Source organism: Tetrao urogallus, assembly GCF_951394365.1.
Source record: "Tetrao urogallus genome assembly, chromosome: 8".
NCBI lineage: Eukaryota > Metazoa > Chordata > Aves > Galliformes > Phasianidae > Tetrao > Tetrao urogallus.
This window is the reverse complement of record NC_136821.1, coordinates 18,383,711-18,401,936: the sequence shown is the minus strand read 5'-3', so window position 1 is coordinate 18,401,936 and position 18,226 is coordinate 18,383,711. Positions and strand designations below refer to the sequence as shown.

The 18,226-nt window shown below is 37.5% G+C and overlaps 1 protein-coding gene across 1 annotated transcript in view; it reads left to right on the top strand.

Annotated features, from left to right (window-relative positions):
- The window catches only part of LRP2 (LDL receptor related protein 2), a gene marked incomplete at both ends in the record, with an annotated part of 108,012 nt that overhangs the window by 14,215 nt on the left and 75,571 nt on the right, over positions 1-18,226 (top strand). The window contains 8 exon segments of the mRNA XM_079538982.1: positions 4,761-4,868; positions 7,091-7,213; positions 8,398-8,514; positions 13,746-13,856; positions 13,975-14,088; positions 14,954-15,070; positions 15,542-15,685; positions 16,819-16,938. Of these exon segments, the coding sequence (XP_079395108.1) occupies positions 4,761-4,868; positions 7,091-7,213; positions 8,398-8,514; positions 13,746-13,856; positions 13,975-14,088; positions 14,954-15,070; positions 15,542-15,685; positions 16,819-16,938 (954 nt within the window).

Here is an 18,226-nt window from a genome sequence, read left to right as displayed (position 1 = left end):
TTAGGAGTTGTGCTCTTGGGATGTATTTTTTCAGTGAGAATTCTGATCTTCGATTTTCATGTTTTGGTACCAGACTGGTTTGTGTTAAATATCATAGTGTTTCCTTGGTGTTTTCATGAATATTGAACAATTGAAATAGATACTTACCTTTCAAAATTCTTACTGTTAATGTCCGTGAATTCTTCATGGGAGGGCTGCTCTGAAAGTACTGCCTCCTATTTTAATACGTTAGCCCGCAGTGTCAGAGGCAGATGTTGTTGGTATGGCAGTAGAGATTAAACCTTCCTGCCAGTATTCCATTACATTTTGTTGCAGTGCAACTGATGGAGCAAAGGGACAGTCTGACAGTACGATGTCAGACATGGAAGTGTGCTTGGAGCAAAGGTGTGTCGTTGAATTTCTCCATCTGGAAAAAATGGCACCCACTGACATTCATCAGAGCTTGCTGATTATTTATGGTGACCAAACAGTGGATGTGAGCAGAGTGAGGTAATGGGTAGTGTGTGTCAGCAATGGTTACTGTGACAGTGGGTCATCTCTGCTGGTGCAGATTCTGACCAGAATGGCATACAGGCTGTTGTTCATCATGGGTGAAAATGCAGAGCTAATGGTGGTGACTGTGTTGATGAATTGTTTTGTAGCTGAGTATCTGTTGTAGTTTCCATGGAGATGAATAGCAGAAATTACTTTCAGAAGGACCTATCTATATGTTCTGGTGTGATTCGTAAAGGCGAAGTCATGTATTTTTTCAGTCTGTCACAGTCAGAAGACAAAAAAATGCATTATAGTAAAAATAAAGCAAAACAAAAAAATTGATCCTATCTGAATGTTGAACTTTCAAAAGTCTCCTAGGTACTTTTCTGTTAGTAATTTTAAGCATGGCAGTAAAGCTTTAAACTTTTAATTGGTTTACTGCTTGTTTTTAAACTCATTGGTTATTTCCTGCAGGAATCATGCTGACAGAATTGTGTTTGCCTGAAAGAGGTGTCTGGTTTTATTAGCATCTGTCAGAGTAAATCAGAATTTCTATGGAAATTACCTCATTAGTATTAATTTTTTTGGCAGTGTCTGATTTATGAGCTGCCTTGCTATTTTTAAAAAAAGTTTCTTATGGAAAGCAAAATTTTTCATAAAATTGCTTATTGCTGATCCTGTAGTAAATCAGGGCTTCAGATAATGGCAGCAAACAAGCAGATGCCCCTTGTCTTCTGACAGTTCCCTGCGGAGCCAGGTGCTGCAGGCCCACCTCGCATAGACTGAAACAATGGAAGCGGTCCTTGTGGACTCTGTGTGCTTCTTCTGCAGATTGTCACTATTCACTGTGAGCGCTGTGTGTCTTTTATGTCAGATAACTCAAGTCACAGTTGTTCAAACACACGGTTGTTCAAATCTCTTAATTTTCAGGTATTTGTTTCTAGCAGAACGAGTACATTCAGTTGTAGAGTAAATGGTCTCTGTAGTTGTCTGTAGGAACAAACCTGGTTATTGCTGTTACTGTTGAAGTGGTTAATTTTATTTTATCCTGGATATTTCTGCTGAACATTGGTAGTAATAGATTTTGTAATTCATTTTCCACCCATTTACTGTCTTTGTTAAAAAAAAAAACAATTTTTGATCAGAGATGAAGCACAGGATTTTTAGAGCTTTGATTATGAGTTTTGGAACAACTTTTCACCTTTACTTTTTCTCTATTAGTTTCAAAGGCTGACTTTTTAATGCATTGATGTCATTATTTACTATGCAATTTTCTTTGTTACAAAGATATTATAGAGCAGTGGTACGTGAAGTGTCAGTTGGTTCTGTATTTTTCTGAAGGTGCATCAGAGCTGCATGCCTGCAGAAAGAAAGCACAGAAGATAACATTTGAAAAGGCTAATGCCATAATTAAATGAATTATAATAGGTCTGCTGAAGAATTGTATAAACAGACATTGATACAGCATTTACTGTACGTAGGTGTGAGCAACTTAAACTTTAATTCTGTGAGGAATTACAGTGCAGGAGAACTGCATGCTTTGTAGATTTTCTGTTAACATTCAGTTACCATTTCTCATGCTATATGAAGGCAGCTATGTTTATAATGCTTTCTTAAAAGTTTATCAGTGTTATCTCCTCATTTATATGACTATAAGGATATGATTAAATATAAGAACTTAGTACAAGATAAGCAAAATGAATTAGCGGTTGTATGTAATACTTGGAAATTTTTTCCCAGTTATTCTTTACAAATAATATACAAATTACGGTGTAATTACTTGCTTGTTTGTAAATATCTTTTTCATTAGGAACTCCATTTGTGGGTATGGATTTAACTCTGTATTGTAACTTCTTTTTAAGTAAGTGACTATTAATATTCCTGTGGTTTTCAATGGCAGTATACGTCAAATATACGAGCCCATTTAGTTTATACTTTTTTTGTAGTAATTCCAACAGAGATGTGGTGTTTTAGGTGTTGTGTTTATTAGACTTTTAACTGCTAATCTCATATGGAAATGTTGCTTTGGAGGGCAGAATTCAGTGAGAGGGCCTGGGATTCCAGAGTGAACTTGTACATTCCTTCAGGGCATTTTTGCAAGGGAGGTTGTTGTGTTTTAAAGGTAGTTGATAAGAGACCTGCACCACCAACCCCAGACCTGCACCACCAACCACCATCATGCATTAGACTATAGAAGGTATTTGGGTGAACGTACTCCTGTACCACTCTGTACCACCATTTATCCAAGTGAAATTTTTGACCATTTGCAGGATACATTATAAATCAGGATGTCACTACCAGACAATCAGATTTGAGCATTCCTTGCATAAAGTAGCTTGCCTATATCCCTTAAGAATACATCACTTGGATGTGTTTATGTGACTGTGTTGATATGCCTGGTTTTACATAAAAGTTAGGGTAGCATGTTACTTACGTCATCACAAATTCAAAAAGTAGGTGGTGGTATTCAAAGATACTGAGGTTATCTTCTCTGGACAAATCATTCAGAATAATTGAAAGATGTTCTTTTATCCTATGATTAGTAACTAAACCAGGAAACTGTTTTTTCTGCAGAGTTGGGCTTTGCTGCTGCCTTTTTTTTTCTTTTTTTTTTTTTCTTCTCTCTAGACTTCCCTGCTCGGATGTGCTGACAACAGATTAACATGAAACAGAGTGCTGTTGAGCCTAATTATGTTATAGCTCATTGTTCTGGGGACCTATAAAGCTGTTCACTCCTTTTTTACAAGGCTGTAGTCACAACCAAAGGCCATAAACAGTGCATTTTTCTCTCTGCTGCAGGACTGAAGATTTTGTTAGATGAGTCTAATAAATGCCTGATCCAGCTTCATTTACACCTGGGATGAATGTTTCTTTAATCAGTTCTTAATCCTTAGTAAGTCAAGTGGGATAGAATGACAGCAGGCTAGCTTTTGATCAGCCATAAATGTCTAAAAGCTTAATTTCTTTTAAAATTATTTGCTATTTAAATGTTGACATGCTTTCCTATGCTTTAGAGGAAAGACTTTAAAGGTATTATAAAAACAAAACAGAATGGAGGTCTTTTAGACTTTCAAGCTGGTCACCAATACATGGCTTCTAAAACAAGATTTTCACACAGAATCATAGAATTGATTTGGAAGGGACCCTTTAAGGTCACCTAATCCAACTCCTCTGCAGTGAACAGGGACACCTACAGCTAACTCAGGTTGCTCAGAGTCCTATCCAGCCTGACCTTGAGTGTCTTCAAAGATGGGGTATACCCCTCATCTCTGGGCAACCTGTTTCAGTGCTTCACTACAATTATTGCAAAGCAAACAAACAAAACTCCCGAACTTCCTTATATCCAGTCTGAATCTCCCCTCCTTTAGTTTGAAACCATTTCCCTTTGTCCTATCACAGCAGACCCTGCTAAAGAGTCTGTCTGCTTCTTTTTTACAGCCCCCCTTTAGATAATTAAAAGCCGCTCTCAAGTCTCCCCAGAGACTTCTCTTCTTCAAGCTGAACAGCACCAGCTCTTTCAGTCTGTCCTCATGGGGAAACTGTTCCATCCCTTGGATCATTCTTGTGGCCCTCCTCTGGATATACTGTAGCAAGTCCATGTCTCTCTGATAAGGAGGACTCTGCGTCTGGATGCAGTACTCCAGGTGAAATCTCACCAGCCCAGAGCAGTGGGGTGGATCACTCTCCTTACCCTGCTAGCCAAGACGCGGTTGGTTTGCTGCCTCTTGTCCAACTTGTCACCCAGCAGTACCTTCAAGATAAAACTGTGCTCTATCTTTATGTTCCCCAGCTTCCCCAGCTTGAATTGATAGTGGGTGCAGAGGGGATAATTTTTTATTATCCTCGCAGGCTTTGGGGAGATCTGCATGTTTAGTAAGTTTAGCCTGTAGAAATCATGTGGAAAATGATCCCCTACCTTTATGTAAGTCTCTACTGTCTGTGAATTTAAAATGGAAGTATCTCCATTAAATAGGCTCCTGTAGTACAGGTGCTCTTCTGAGACTTTTTTTTTAATCATTTTTGTTTGCATAATAAGTGAGTGTATTAAAATTATTCACAACAGATTTACAGCTGTTTATTTTCTTTTCCTTTTTGACTGGGTGTATAGAGCATTGGCCCAATTCTTTTTCATGTAGTCTTTTTTTTTTTTTTTTTTGTACATCATGATGTTCTTCCATTTCTGTGTTGTAGTCATGAACAGAACAGTGATTTGACAGGAATGCACTTTGGTGTCTGCTTTGATTAGCTGGTTCTGCTAACCTGCTTGTTACTTTGTTTTACCACAGGATGTGGAGGCGGGCAGTTTCGCTGTGGAAATGGTCGCTGTATTCCTGCAGACTGGAGATGTGATGGGGCTAGAGATTGCTCAGATGATACAGATGAAGCTGGTTGTCGTAAGTGAAATACCTGTAGAGCAGCTTTTTGATAATAAAAAAAGTTCTTAGCTCTCAGTGTGCTCCCAGCTATACCTTGTGATACAAGAATGCACTTTATACAGAGGAAAAAGGGGGAGAAAAATGCTGGTTGTTGGAGATGACTGTAGAATCTGCTCAAGAGTCATCTCTTCTCTGTTAGCTTTGGTAGTCAGGAAGTCAAGTAGTGCTTGACTTAAAAGCATGACAGCTTTCTCTTTAAAATCCAAGTCCTTCTTGGAATGTCACTTCTTCTGGTGACTAATGGACTGGCTTCTAGGTAGATGTAGAAATGTATTGTGTTCTATTGTTGCAGTAATCCTGAATATACAGGGTACATACACACTAATACTTCCAGCATGACTTGGGCTCAGAAGCTTTGAGAATCCAGACAATGTACCTATAACACCTCAAGAGGAGTCTTTGTTAGTTGTCTGGAGTTGTTGTCTTGTCCCCAGTATGAGCAACTCAGAGGCAAAATTGCATTCAGCCAGGCTGTAAGGTCCATGCACAAAAACTCTTAAGCTAAATATGAAAATGAAAATTTGAAAATGAAGGAATTCCCTCCATGGGCTGTTTTCAGAAACTGGCTTTCATTTTTTCTTCTGGATTCTAGTGTTCTTTGAGGTCTTGTGGGCTGGTGTGGTTGTTAGCCTATTTATAGGTTAGGCCAGCTTTTGCCCCTCAGCTGATAAGGAATGCAGAAGACTACTTCATGTTCGCTCTTTTCACGCTGGATTGTTTCTTTGCTGCTTGACTCATATAGTAATTGGAGTTTATTTGCACAGCTTGACTGGCTGATTTGTTGCTTAGCATTTATTTAGCTCCAAAATAATTGCTGTTCTGGTTGAAGGATGCCATGAACTTGCAAAACAGAATGGTCTTTTCCTATATCTTGCTCTAACAACTCAGTTTTGAACTGTGACTGAATAGAAGTGGTTGGGCTTTGAACGAAGGGTAGATGAAATTTGTATGGACTTTATGAAAGCTAACAGAAATCTGACACGTGTGTTTATCACGCTTAGAAGCACGAGGCTGAATTGTTCTTCATGGAAAAAAGATGAAAATTAAATTTTACAGGCTTTTTTCCTTCAGTTAACTGTGCTCTCAAAAACAGTGTGTTAATATGCTGTAAGTGATGAGGTACATGCGTCTAGGATGATGGTTCTGAGTGGTTTAAAACTGGCCCATGCTTGAAACTATATTCCAAGATTATTCTTTGATACTCATGTCAGGAATAGAAAAAAACAAAACAAAACAAAACAAAAACCAAAACCCACCAATTCACATTGTATAGTATGTGATTGATTTTATCTACTTGCTTTACCTGTGATATAATTTTGTACTTCTCAGTGCTAAATCTGTGAAGTTTTTTCATTTTCTGCCTTGAATGTTTAGATTATGTTGATAGTTGTGCTTACATTTCATTCCATGAGCACAAAGTATTTCTAGTTGACTTGGCAGCACAGCAAAAACATGATCCCAGGAAAAAAAGATGTTTAAGGCCAGAGTCCTGTCTACTGGGCTGTTTTGTGCTATTGTCTTTCCAGGATTATTAACTAGGAATGGAGCAAGGAAACAGTAGCTAATTTCAACCTTTCTTTCTTTTTTTTTTTTTTTTTAAATACTTTTCTCTCTAATGTTGTTGCTTTACTGTTGAAAAGTGCAGAGTAGAGCTGGGATGACAGCAGTTGGGTTGTTCTAACACTAATCTAACTTTTGTTTTGTGAATTAGTGGAGAAGAATCATAAGCTTATTTTGAAAAACCTTCCTACCAGGAACAGAACACCTGGAGTGGAGTGAGGACAGTTGATCTGACTTCTGTGAGCATAGCGAAGCTAACATGACTCTGTACATCAGTGAACAAAAAGAGGCTTTGCAAGAGGGTAGTTCCGAGTCTTAAGCTTTTGCTGTGCCTCATCTTCCTCGGAAGCCTGTCCTTCTCCATAAGTTGATGCAGAACAAAATATACGTAAAATGTTCACTAAACTAAAATTTGCCTTCAAACATTCTTCTGGCCCACATTTATGACCCTGATCTGGCCATTTTCTATGGTTTGTCATTGTATTTCTGTGGTTTGTTCATGTATTCACTGGAAATTAGTCAATGGATATTTGAATCTTAAGTCTCTATTTTTTGTTTTCTTTGAAAATGCTTTACCAAATGTCTGTGAAATGACATTTTTATTCTTTCCTTACATTTAGCTCAACCGACCTGTGAGGGCAGTCAGTTTCAGTGTCAGACTGATGGTGAATGTATCCCACGTTCTTGGGTATGTGATGACGAGGAAGATTGTGAAGATGGATCAGATGAACATCAACAGTGTCGTAAGTATTGAAGTTCAAATGTTAGTCCAAGGATGGAAGAATTGGAACTAAGGTTAACTGCGTTTTGCTTCCCTTCTCCTCTGCGAAGTTGTTGGCACAACCACTGGTTATGTGTTAACTAAGGAATCAGTAGACAGAAAAAGCAAATGAGCAACAGCTCTAGGTTACTTTTGAGCTGGATCAATTTAACTTTGTTCTGCATGTACTCATTAATAATGAATGTTTTGAAAAGGCTCCATCAGCTGCTGCTTTTTTAGGGCCTGGTATGGGACTGTTTATCTTTGCACTTGGGAAACCTGGAGGATAAGAAAGGGGGAAAAAAATCTCTTACCGTACTGTCTTGAGCTCATTTTCCCTAATGACACTAGTATCTGATTATCTGAGATTTTTTGGGGGAGCACTTCTGACAGGAGAAGGAATAGACCCCTGTAAAGCAACAGACTAGGTGCCAGCATATTGACTGGTGTTATCTTGAGACATGAGTTTAAAAGAACAGAAGTGCAGGTGGCAGAAGGGAAGAAAAGTTATTTTTCAGCTGTATCTTCATAGACCCAATTAATTTGCCTAAGAGGAGCAGATTGTGATTTATCCCCAGTAGGATCAAAGTAGAATTGTACGGTTCTATGTGGTTGCCTTCCACTTTCATAGTTGTCTTGAGAATTGACATAATAATTCTTGGTCCTTTATTAGTTGTGAATATAAAGTATACCTGAATATTGAGGTCTGGTTGTATTACAGAGAAGTGCCTGTTTTGCTCTGCTGTTCTACATAGTGGCAGTATAGAAGAGTGCTTGTTAATTCATTATGCTTGGGTTGTTCACTGAATAACTGACATGTACTGACAGATTTTGAGCCAGTAAACAAAATGACAGAGAAAAAATTCAAGAAGAAAGAATCCGTAATTAAATCTTTTAGGCAGAACACTTGGAGGTAATTTTTAACCTAGAGGTCAGCCCTGCTGGTGGAGTGAAACAGTGACTATGCAGGCTCCAGAAGGCCTAACAGAGTTATGTTATCTGCTTTTTAAGTGTTGAATCTCCATGAGTATGCAAAGAAAAAATGATATGCTAATGTTTGTGAGAAAGGTGGAGTAATTAAGAAATGAAGAGAGAAAGTAGTTTTCCACCTTAAAAAAAAAATCCCAATTGAAGGAAAAAAACCTCACGAGTGCCTGTTTCTTGCAGCGGGACGGACGTGCTCAAGCCAACAGTTCACATGTTCAAATGGACAGTGTATCCCAAGTGCATACAGGTGTGATCGAGTAAAGGACTGCACTGATGGAACAGATGAAAGAGACTGCCGTGAGTCTTTGGTTTTAGCACTTTATCTAGTTTCATCTCATCTCCCTCTGGCATTTTAATCAATTTGTAAGATTAAAGGGCTTGTTGATGGACAGGATGGCCACAATATGCTTCTTGTTATTAGAGTTTCATTGCAGATTCTTTTGTGTATTAGAGCTGATATTCTGATACAGTTTCATTATTGCAGAACTCAGATGCTGACTGCTACCTTGGTGTCGAGACCTCTTGTTTGTTATTGTCTAAGAAATAGTGAAGTGTTGCAGTGGGGAAGAACAACTGTGCTTAAGTGGCTCAAAGCCTTAGGAGACTCAGAGTGAATTTTGCATTTTTTTTTTTTCATATTCTCTTTGAGTATTCTTAACAGAAATCAGTGGTAACTATAACCTGCATAGAAGGGTAGAATTTCATCCCAAATAATTTCTTTGAGGGACTTTAATCCTTTTCTAAAACTGCATTTCCCATGGAGGTGAAGCAAGGTTCGATTGTACTATATTAAGAAAGATGTTCATATTATGCCAACAAAACAGAAACAGACAGGTAGGTTTTTCAGTCTGATGTGGTCAGAATTGAGACTACCTGACTGTCTGGTGACGGCCTCACTAGGTATTGGTTTAGGTTGAATACTGATGAAAAGTATAGCTGGCCACTGAATAGAGGGTACATTTTTCATAGATACTGTCATCTAATAGCTGGGTTTGTAATAGCAATTTGTTACATTATTGATATAGGAATATTGATAAAGGAAAAGCTTGACACATCATAAGAGTGACATGTAAGGTAAGAGCTACTCTTTCAGCTAATACAAGTTCGGATGCTGCTGAGAAAAAGGCCAAGCTCTAAACTTTGTTGAGAACATCTAGGTGGGAAAAATAGGGGTTATGATGTAAAGGAATAGGTGAAGAAGTAGGAAACAAAATGTTAATGATTCTACTTAGAGGAAAAGAGGCATATTCTCTGTAGGGAAAAACCAGCATATTACATGGCCATCCAACTACTAGTGCATTTTATCCCTGACTCACAAGTGGATAAAATGTTTGCTCTTTAAAGAGAAAGGTGATTTAGAAATGAATCATAGTTCGGAGTAGAAGGTTGCTGAGGCAACAGGCTTGGAACTTACCATGTCATAGACCCATAGACAATTTTAAAGTCACCAATACAAATTACTAAAAGCCGAGATCCAAAGTACTACATATAATTGCTGATAGAATATCTTCTATCTCTATGGGTTGCCGTTTCTCTCTTAAAATTCAGAGCAAAATAATTTCGTAACTTAATTTAGGGAATGTGTGACACAAATTATTGAACATACTTGTTTGAAAAATGCACTAAGTGTGAATTCGAAAAGAGGAACTGCTCATATTTCTGAAAAGTCTCTGAATAGTCCTTGAATAAGGTATGGAATAGACAAGTTACATGATGTAATTATCTGAAATTGCTAAATTTGTAACAGACTAGGAGATTTCCAAAAGACAATGTCAGGATTCTTCCTTTGGAGTAGATGCCACATTGATAAGTGAAAGCTGAAGCGCACATTTTATTTCACACTTAACATTGTAAACTGAATAATTTAAAAGGCAGTTTGGAAAGAGTTCTCTAGATACCTTAACAGTGCTGCTCTACTGCTGTATCGGCCAGTAGGCCCCATGACTGTTGTGAAGGCAGCATATTTAGCCCCAGGGAGAGAAAATGCTTCGTATCATTCAACAGCCGCTACTTTGGTTTATTAGAATATGTGTTGACAGTCCCTCTAAGACAGAAGAATGACTGTGACTTGGAACATTAAAAGTAGGAGTGTTGGACTAATCTGAAGAAATGTGATGATGCTGAAGACAGGAAAATCTTGAGGATTGCAATGACAAGACCTTTCCAGGAAGGCTGGATAATTTTATTGTCTTTCTGTCTTTGTAAAGCTTAATACTTTAAACAGAAGCCTTAAATGCTAAATGCTAAATGTCACCAATGTGAAGTAACTCAACAGTTAAACAAGTAATAAAACAGAACAAGGGGATTCAAAACCTTAGTCCATTTTGCTGCTAATGGGATTAACAGCAAGGGGAAACTACCCAGGCAGAGGCTGTGATAAACATCAGAACAATGTTTTCAGCTATGGGTCATGTAATTAGTGCATTGAAGCTGTTTTAATTTCATAAAATGAATGCATTTCTTTTAATCTGTTGAATATGTATATTGGGTCATTTTTCCAGCTGTTGTACTATTCGACAGCTAGCAAAGACTTTCATTTTGAAACTTAAAAAATGCACAGTGAAATGGAAGACTATTTGTGGTCACAAATACTTGTTTCTAAAAGCAGCAGTGCTGATATCATTTTACTGTGTTAGTTACCTTTATTTCTTGCAAATAAAGCTAGAATTCTGTCTCCTACCTCAGCTTTGCATTTGAAAAATGAAAGTCCCAGCCCTATCTATTTTTCTCTGTGGTGACTGGCAGAACAAACTTCCTGGATATAACTCTGGTGACTAAGCACTGTGCTGAGACCATAAGAAAGAAAGGAGGAGTCTTTTAATGATGTATTTGTTGAAGCTGATGAACTGAGTGTGGGCTAAGAAATTCTAGATTCTCATTTCTAATTTGGATGCTGAGTTGCTGCCACGGGTCAGCTGCCTAACCAGTTAGTTCTTGCTTCTTGTTTCCTACACTAAATAGCTGTTGTGGTCAGGGAGTGAGGAGTTATGTCTGGGATGGATTTGCAAAGGTGAGCAGAAATCAAGAACTGAAGAGATCATAGAGGATGAAGAGATCATAGACCAAAGAAGAAGAAAAGGGCCATGATAAGAGGCTGATGTTCTTGACATTGGACAAATTGTAAGTAGCAGCTACAGAATGAGACTGAAGGAAATGTCTACACTAGGGAGAGTTCAGGTAAGGGAAGAAAAAAAACTGAAGTAAAAGGAGATGGCAGCCAACGACTAGAATGGCAGTGATCAAAAGCAGGAATTAAGGCCAGGAACAAAGCTCTTGTTGGTCTGGCAGTTCTCAGAGCATTGTTGCTGTGGACTCTGCGTCATTCAGTGTAGCTCAGTGGAGTCTTGATCTTGGGGTAAGTCCTCCTCCTGATGTCTGTGTTTGCTGTAGGGCAATATGATCACTGTAAGGTGGTGACTCATGGCAGTCAAAAGGTCTTAGTTTTGTTTTGTAAAATTTTTCAAGTATTGCTGTGGTTTAAAAAAAACCAACAAAACACAAGAAACAGCATCATCTAGAAGTAGGAAATTACCCTTCTTTTCCTTTCTCGTTCTTGGAACATGGGTTAGATTGGCAGAAGGTAATTATACATACCAACTGTGTGACAAAAGTGGGTGTCTGATGAACCCAGTATCAGTTACTACTGTTTCCTGTTTGTGTTTTTGTGTGGATGTATTTTCAGCTTGCAGATGAAAGGCATTAGTAAGAGTAATTAGTAAAAGCAAAGTAATGTAGCTTAGCAATTCCTATGACATACCTTTCCACATGTAGATACTAAAACATGTTACTTCAGTATATTTACAGCTTTTGCTCCTAAACAGTTTTTGGGTCTCATGAAGAAAAAAGTATTTTATCTGTCATTTGTGCTGGTGTCTACTAGTGTGATCGTATTTTGCACTGAAGAGCTGGCATATCACAGGTAGGCAGATTGTGGAGAAGTATTTTGGCTAAGAAAAAGAGATATCTCAGAAGGGGAGAGAAGAGCTCACTTTCTGCCAGGACACTGGAATGAACATAGCTGAGTTTCCCCGTTTCCACAACGCTTGTATTGTCTTCTAGAAATAGTGATTACTAGGAAATGATCTCCTCTTTAATGAGTTTTCTTTAATAAGTCAAAGGTTCTTAGAATGAAAAGACAAATTAAACAATGTTTACGTGAAACATTGGCTTTTCACAATTAAAGCAGGGTAGGAAAAAAAAAAAGAGGGTGCAATTTACTGTCACTCCCTTCGCTTTTCTCTCCTAACTGCATGTCCAGTCTTATGCTGCAATCTCCTCGCTCTAGTTTTGTGTAATTGTGTTCTCAGACTTAGATTCACATTAACCACCTCATTCATCTTTTTACTAAGAACCATTTCTATCCTATTCAGTTTTTTCTAATGCACCAGTCACTGACCTAGAAAAAAAGCTATGTGTCAAATTCCCAGAAGAGGACCCATCTATTGGCTTTTTTTTTTTGTCTATCTTCAGATTACTCACAGAGTTCTGCCACTTTTTCCTTATACATTCTAGAACAGAGGCAGTATGACCAGCTTCTCAGCATCATTTCTTGCTCAGTTTTTTTTTTTTTTTTTTAATGGTCACAGAGAAATCTCAGTTTTAAACTGAAAGTTAAGTAAAAGCTAGAAAATGTTTACTGTGAAAGCCCCAAATGCAGTGAATAATGTGAAACTTTTCTACTTAAGTTCAAAATGTTGCAGTACTCACCTTCAAAATTTTCTTTGCTGGTGAGCTTACTGTAAAACTACGTTGTGTAAGTACTTCAGTATGGAGGGCTCTTTTTACCTTTCCCCCTGCAAGGACCTGATTCTTCTTTTCCTGTTTAGGACTTTCTGTTTGGTGATATGGAGTAGAAGAAGTTGGCTCACTCATTGCTAACGCTCTCTAAATATAGGAGATAATGAGGGGAAGTTTTAAATTCTGTTTCCTATCAACAGTAAGGACAGAAAGGTTTCTGTTTCTGGACTTCCCTGTGCAAGATAGACAAGAGTTGCTCCTTGATTTTCAGATATCCTATTAATTTCTTGAAGTTTCTTCCTTTGTTATCTCAACACTGACAGAATTCACCACAAACAATGGTGTAGAGGATTCTTCTGTGTTACTTCCACAGGGGCCTTAACTGGAAGCTGTGTGGATTTGTATGAAAGTGTAGCATAGTGTTTGGCCCTCACAGAAGCCAGCATTTCTTACTCATTTATTCTTTCTTTGCTGCTTTGGAATGGTTATCCCAACTACTGTGGGCTGTACCTAGAACGCAGATGCTGTGTTTTGAATTTCAGGAGTATGAATTGAAATATGCCTAATCTCTTGCAAGGACCTTTACTAACTACCTAGAGAATATTCTTAAATAATTGTTAGAGAAGACAATATACTGAATAAACGGATTGTTTTTCAGTACTAATGTGGCAAATTGTGTATTCCTGCTTTGTTTTCTAGTAACTCAGGATGTTCTGGTGACAGGGTATATATGACTCATTATACTCTACAGTCCAATACCCACAGTAAAACTGAGGGATCTCTTATTGCAGGCTACCCAAGATGTGAACAGTTATCCTGTGCAAATGGAGCATGTTTTAATGCCAGCCAACGATGTGATGGCAAAGTTGATTGCAGAGATACTTCTGATGAAGCTAATTGCAGTAAGTGCCACATGCAGAGAGATCCTTAACAAATTACCTTTAAAAGAGATATAAAGTATACGATTTTAATTTTGTGACGGATTTCTTGTGTGTCTTTTTATTCTGAAATCTCTTTCAGCACATGGATGCACCAGTACACAGTTTCAGTGTGCTAATGGAGAATGTATCCCACAAGCCTTTATGTGTGACCATGATGATGACTGTGGAGACAGGAGTGATGAAAACTCTTGCAGTATGAGGGTTTTTTTTTCTCTTTCTCTAAACAATTTACTGAGAGTTAGTTAAAGTGCACAGAAGAAAACCAAAAGTAAGTTGCTTGGCCATGTGACCATCAGAAGTTTGTTGGATGTTCGTATCAGTTGCTTAATTGGCAGTTCTCTTTCTGGGAATTTCTTGCTCATTCCTATATTGTGGTCTGATATCCCAGGATTTTACATCTCCAACTAGCATCATGGTTGTAGAACTGTCAAATGGCTGATCTGTGTATTTACAGAGTTCCCCATTGATTCTAGGATCTGAGTTACTTTTTTTTCTCCTGTGCTTTTGGAAAGCCACATGTTGTTATTTAGTTTCTAGCACAATTTTTTTGAATCCTCCCCACCCCTCTGATATTTTTCTGATATCTATTTGGCAGTGTTTGGCAGTGTCATTTGAAGTCCCACAGATATTTAGGAACTCTTAGCAGGGAAAGCTTATCACCTTGGAGAGCTTTAGGCATAAATGTTCATGGAGTTTTTTACTCTTTTCTCTGAATACAAGTATCTTTATCTCTAATGTCTTAAGTAGCAACTGCTTTTTAAATCCTCATTCAAAAATACTGGTAACAAGGTGCTGTTCATCTTGTTGCAAAACTAATTGAGAAATTCAGCATTTCTTCTTATTTCTATTAAAAACAAAACAAGAAAAAAGCCTAGCACTCTAGTATTTTAAAATAAAGAGCAAAGCAGAACAAAACAGCACTGTTTACAATATATGTAAGTTATGGAACTAGCTCGATTTTACAGGTGTAAATGACAGTTTATCTACCAGACAGGACTTCTGTTGCTAACCTTTTTGTCACTCAGAGTAGTTTGATTTACTAGTGTTTCTTTCCTTAGCTTATGCAACTTGTAGAGGCAACTTCTTCACTTGTCCAAGTGGCCGCTGCATTCATCAGAGCTGGATATGTGATGGAGATGATGACTGTGAGGATAATGAAGATGAAAGAGGATGTGGTATGTAGTAATGCTTATTGCTAACAATGATATTTTTAGAGGCAGACCTCACCAAGTTACTACTTTGGAGTTTTGACCTGTCAGGATGTTCTGAATCCATTTTCATTCTGTGAAAAACTTTGAATTCCATCTTTACATCCTTTTTTTTTCTTCTTTTTTTTAAACTTGTACAACCTTTAGTACATTGTTGTGTATGTGAGAGTTACTGCTGTGTGACACAGATACTGCTGTGTGATACAAAATGTGGCGCAAATTAAATTTAGCGTATAGCAAGAGTAGTTTAATCTTGCTTGACTATTGAAGTTGATGTTTTTGATGACTACTGTAGTCAAAAGGCAAGTTCTCACAAAGAATTGTAAAATATAAACTTAATAATGAGGAGTGTAGATTCTTTGGGCATCTTTTAGGGAAGAGATTTTTAGGTGTATTTGAAACATACCCCTCAATTATACTTGTTTCTCTTTTCCACAGAAAGTAATTATCATGAATGTTACCCGGGAGAGTGGGCCTGCCCTGAGTCAGGACGTTGCATTCCAATAGGGAAAGTGTGTGATGGAACTGCAGACTGCCCCGCAGGAGAAGATGAAACAAACATCACGGCAGGCAGACATTGCAGTATGTATTAGAATCATAAGTACATACAGAACAGCAGAAACATCAGAATAGATATATTTTTACATTCACATTTTATATATTGAACAGCACAGAAATTTTGTAATCTATTTTGCACTGTGTTGATTGGGTGGTCTAAAAAGGACATACGTGAAATTTCATAGGTGGGAATTTTAATTCCCTCTTCATATTCTGAAGTGCATTCAGGAAGGCATGGAAAAGTGTGCTATATGCCTTTTTAGATAAAATATCTGTGTTTTTCCCTTTTTATAAGCAAGAAGGAAAACTGAGCAATGATAGGAACATGGGACTGAAGCAGTGTATTCTGAGCCTTGGTTAAGTCACTTGGATTAGGGTTTTCAAAAATATCTTTTCACCTGGAGTATCTGGTTCTTCAGTTGGTGTTGTTACTGGGTTTTGTCTCCTGGAAACAATGAGCTTGCATAGTTTTTCTATTAATTTCACTCTTGTGAACATTGATTCCCTCTGGGATTCAGGATCCAGTGTATTTTACGTTTTCAATTTCCTCATCATATTAATAAAACCCAGTACCTTTTGGAATATGAGGACAGGAAAAAAATAATAGGGACTTCAAACTTTGTCATAGAATAGTACCTCTTGCTTTGCTGATTGATGTAACATTGGATGTAGGCTGCAAAATGAAAAGTTTATCAAGATCTGTAAGGAAAAGGAAGATGAAAAGAGTAGGAAGTAGTCAGCAAATGCTTTACAATCGTAATTTCATTACCTATCACTGCTTTTAGTTACAAAGAAAGGGAAGAGTGATGAAGGAATTTTTGCCTTCCTTCTTTTGAAAGAAGGAAGGAAGAGAAGGATAAAGTGTTCTTCCATGGACGAAGTCCAAACAATATATTCTGATATATTGGAGTAGCATGGATAGTCATCTTAATATAATGCAAGAGGTTATTTTTTCAGCATAAAACAGCAAATGGTGAGGTTATGTTTTATGGAACTTCAGACGTCTTTTCTGGTGCATACTTGTTTTAAGAAGCTGTTTCTGAAACTGGAGACTCATCACAGAAAAGGCTATAGCTATGTAACTGTCAATAGGGCAGAACTGTTCTGCCAGTAATAGCTGTAATTGTATTTCTGAACTATTTCATTTCCTTTTTTAGACATATCTCACTGTGCTGCTCTGAGCTGCCAGTATCGCTGTCATTCTTCTCCTTCAGGAGGGATGTGTTATTGCCCTGCGGGATATACAATAAGTAGTAATGACAGTCGTACTTGTATTGGTAAGTGAAATGCAATGTTGCAGATACCTAGTACCTTCTCATAGCTCATTAGGAAAGCCTGGATTTCAGGAAGCTAAGTTTCAAGAGGATGGATATCCTGGCAAATAGAAAATCTCTGAAGTTAGCAAAAGAATAAATAACTCAGTGCAACAGTTGTATGATGACAAAGAAAGAAACCAGAGAGATATTGTGAAGATCTAATTCAGTAAGACATAGTGAGAGCTTGATGATGTTTAAGAGGATTTACACTTGGGTGTCTGTTTTATTATCAAATTGTGTTAGAAGTCTTTTAGTGATTAGCTGAGGAGAGTTTTCTGCTCCAGAGGTGTGAGGTGTGAAGTATGCCTAGAAAATCAGGTAATGATGTTGAAAGTTTTTGAAAGTGACAGTGAAAGTGAGATGAGAAGACAATAGATCATTTTAATTTTAAATGGAAAGAGTGCATGTATTTGTGCTATTGAGTGGCTGTAACTCCTATGACATGTTGGTATATGTATTTACATGAAAATAAGGAATTTTTGCAAGAACATAAAGGAATTATTTTGGTGCTACACTTCTGTACCTGCTGTAAATTGGAAGTATAAGTTGCTGGTGGTATATATGATTTATGTCAGCAAACGGAAATACAGTAACTTTAGGATCACGATGCTTAGCCTAGTTGTATATGCTGAACCAGATTATTTTATAAGTTTTAAACTCAAGCTGTGGTTCTTGTGATATTAAAAGTATTCTGAGCATGCAGTTTCTCATGAGATTTTTGTACTGTCAAGAATACTGTGTAACCTAGGGATGTATGAGCTGCAGAGGCAGCAGGGTTGCTCTTAGTAGAATGGAGGAATCAATACAATGTCTCCAGGTAAAAAATTTACTTTTTCACTCTTATGTAGAAAATAAGCGAAGGACATGTTTGCAAACCTGGCGTAGTTTTAGTGAGTCTTTTGTTGTTGTACTTGACTACTCTGTAAACTTGGCTGTCTGATTCTAGCTTAGAAATTTTAATCAGTGTATTTTAGTTTGCAGAGATGTAGTCGTGTGTGTAGTGAGAGAAACAGTTGTCATGGAGGAAGAGCCCACAGTCATTAGTGTATAATTCCAGATCTTAGTTTAAATCAGTGTAACTGGTTTATGGCCAAAATAATTGAACTGTAATTTTTAATTTGTCTCCATTTGCTTCTGGCTCATTGTAGACTGATGATTTTAACACATGTGGAAGCTGGAAAGCTACTGACAACATGTTTTTCAGTACCAAAATGTACTGTGTAAGAAACACTTCACTTTTACTTATGTA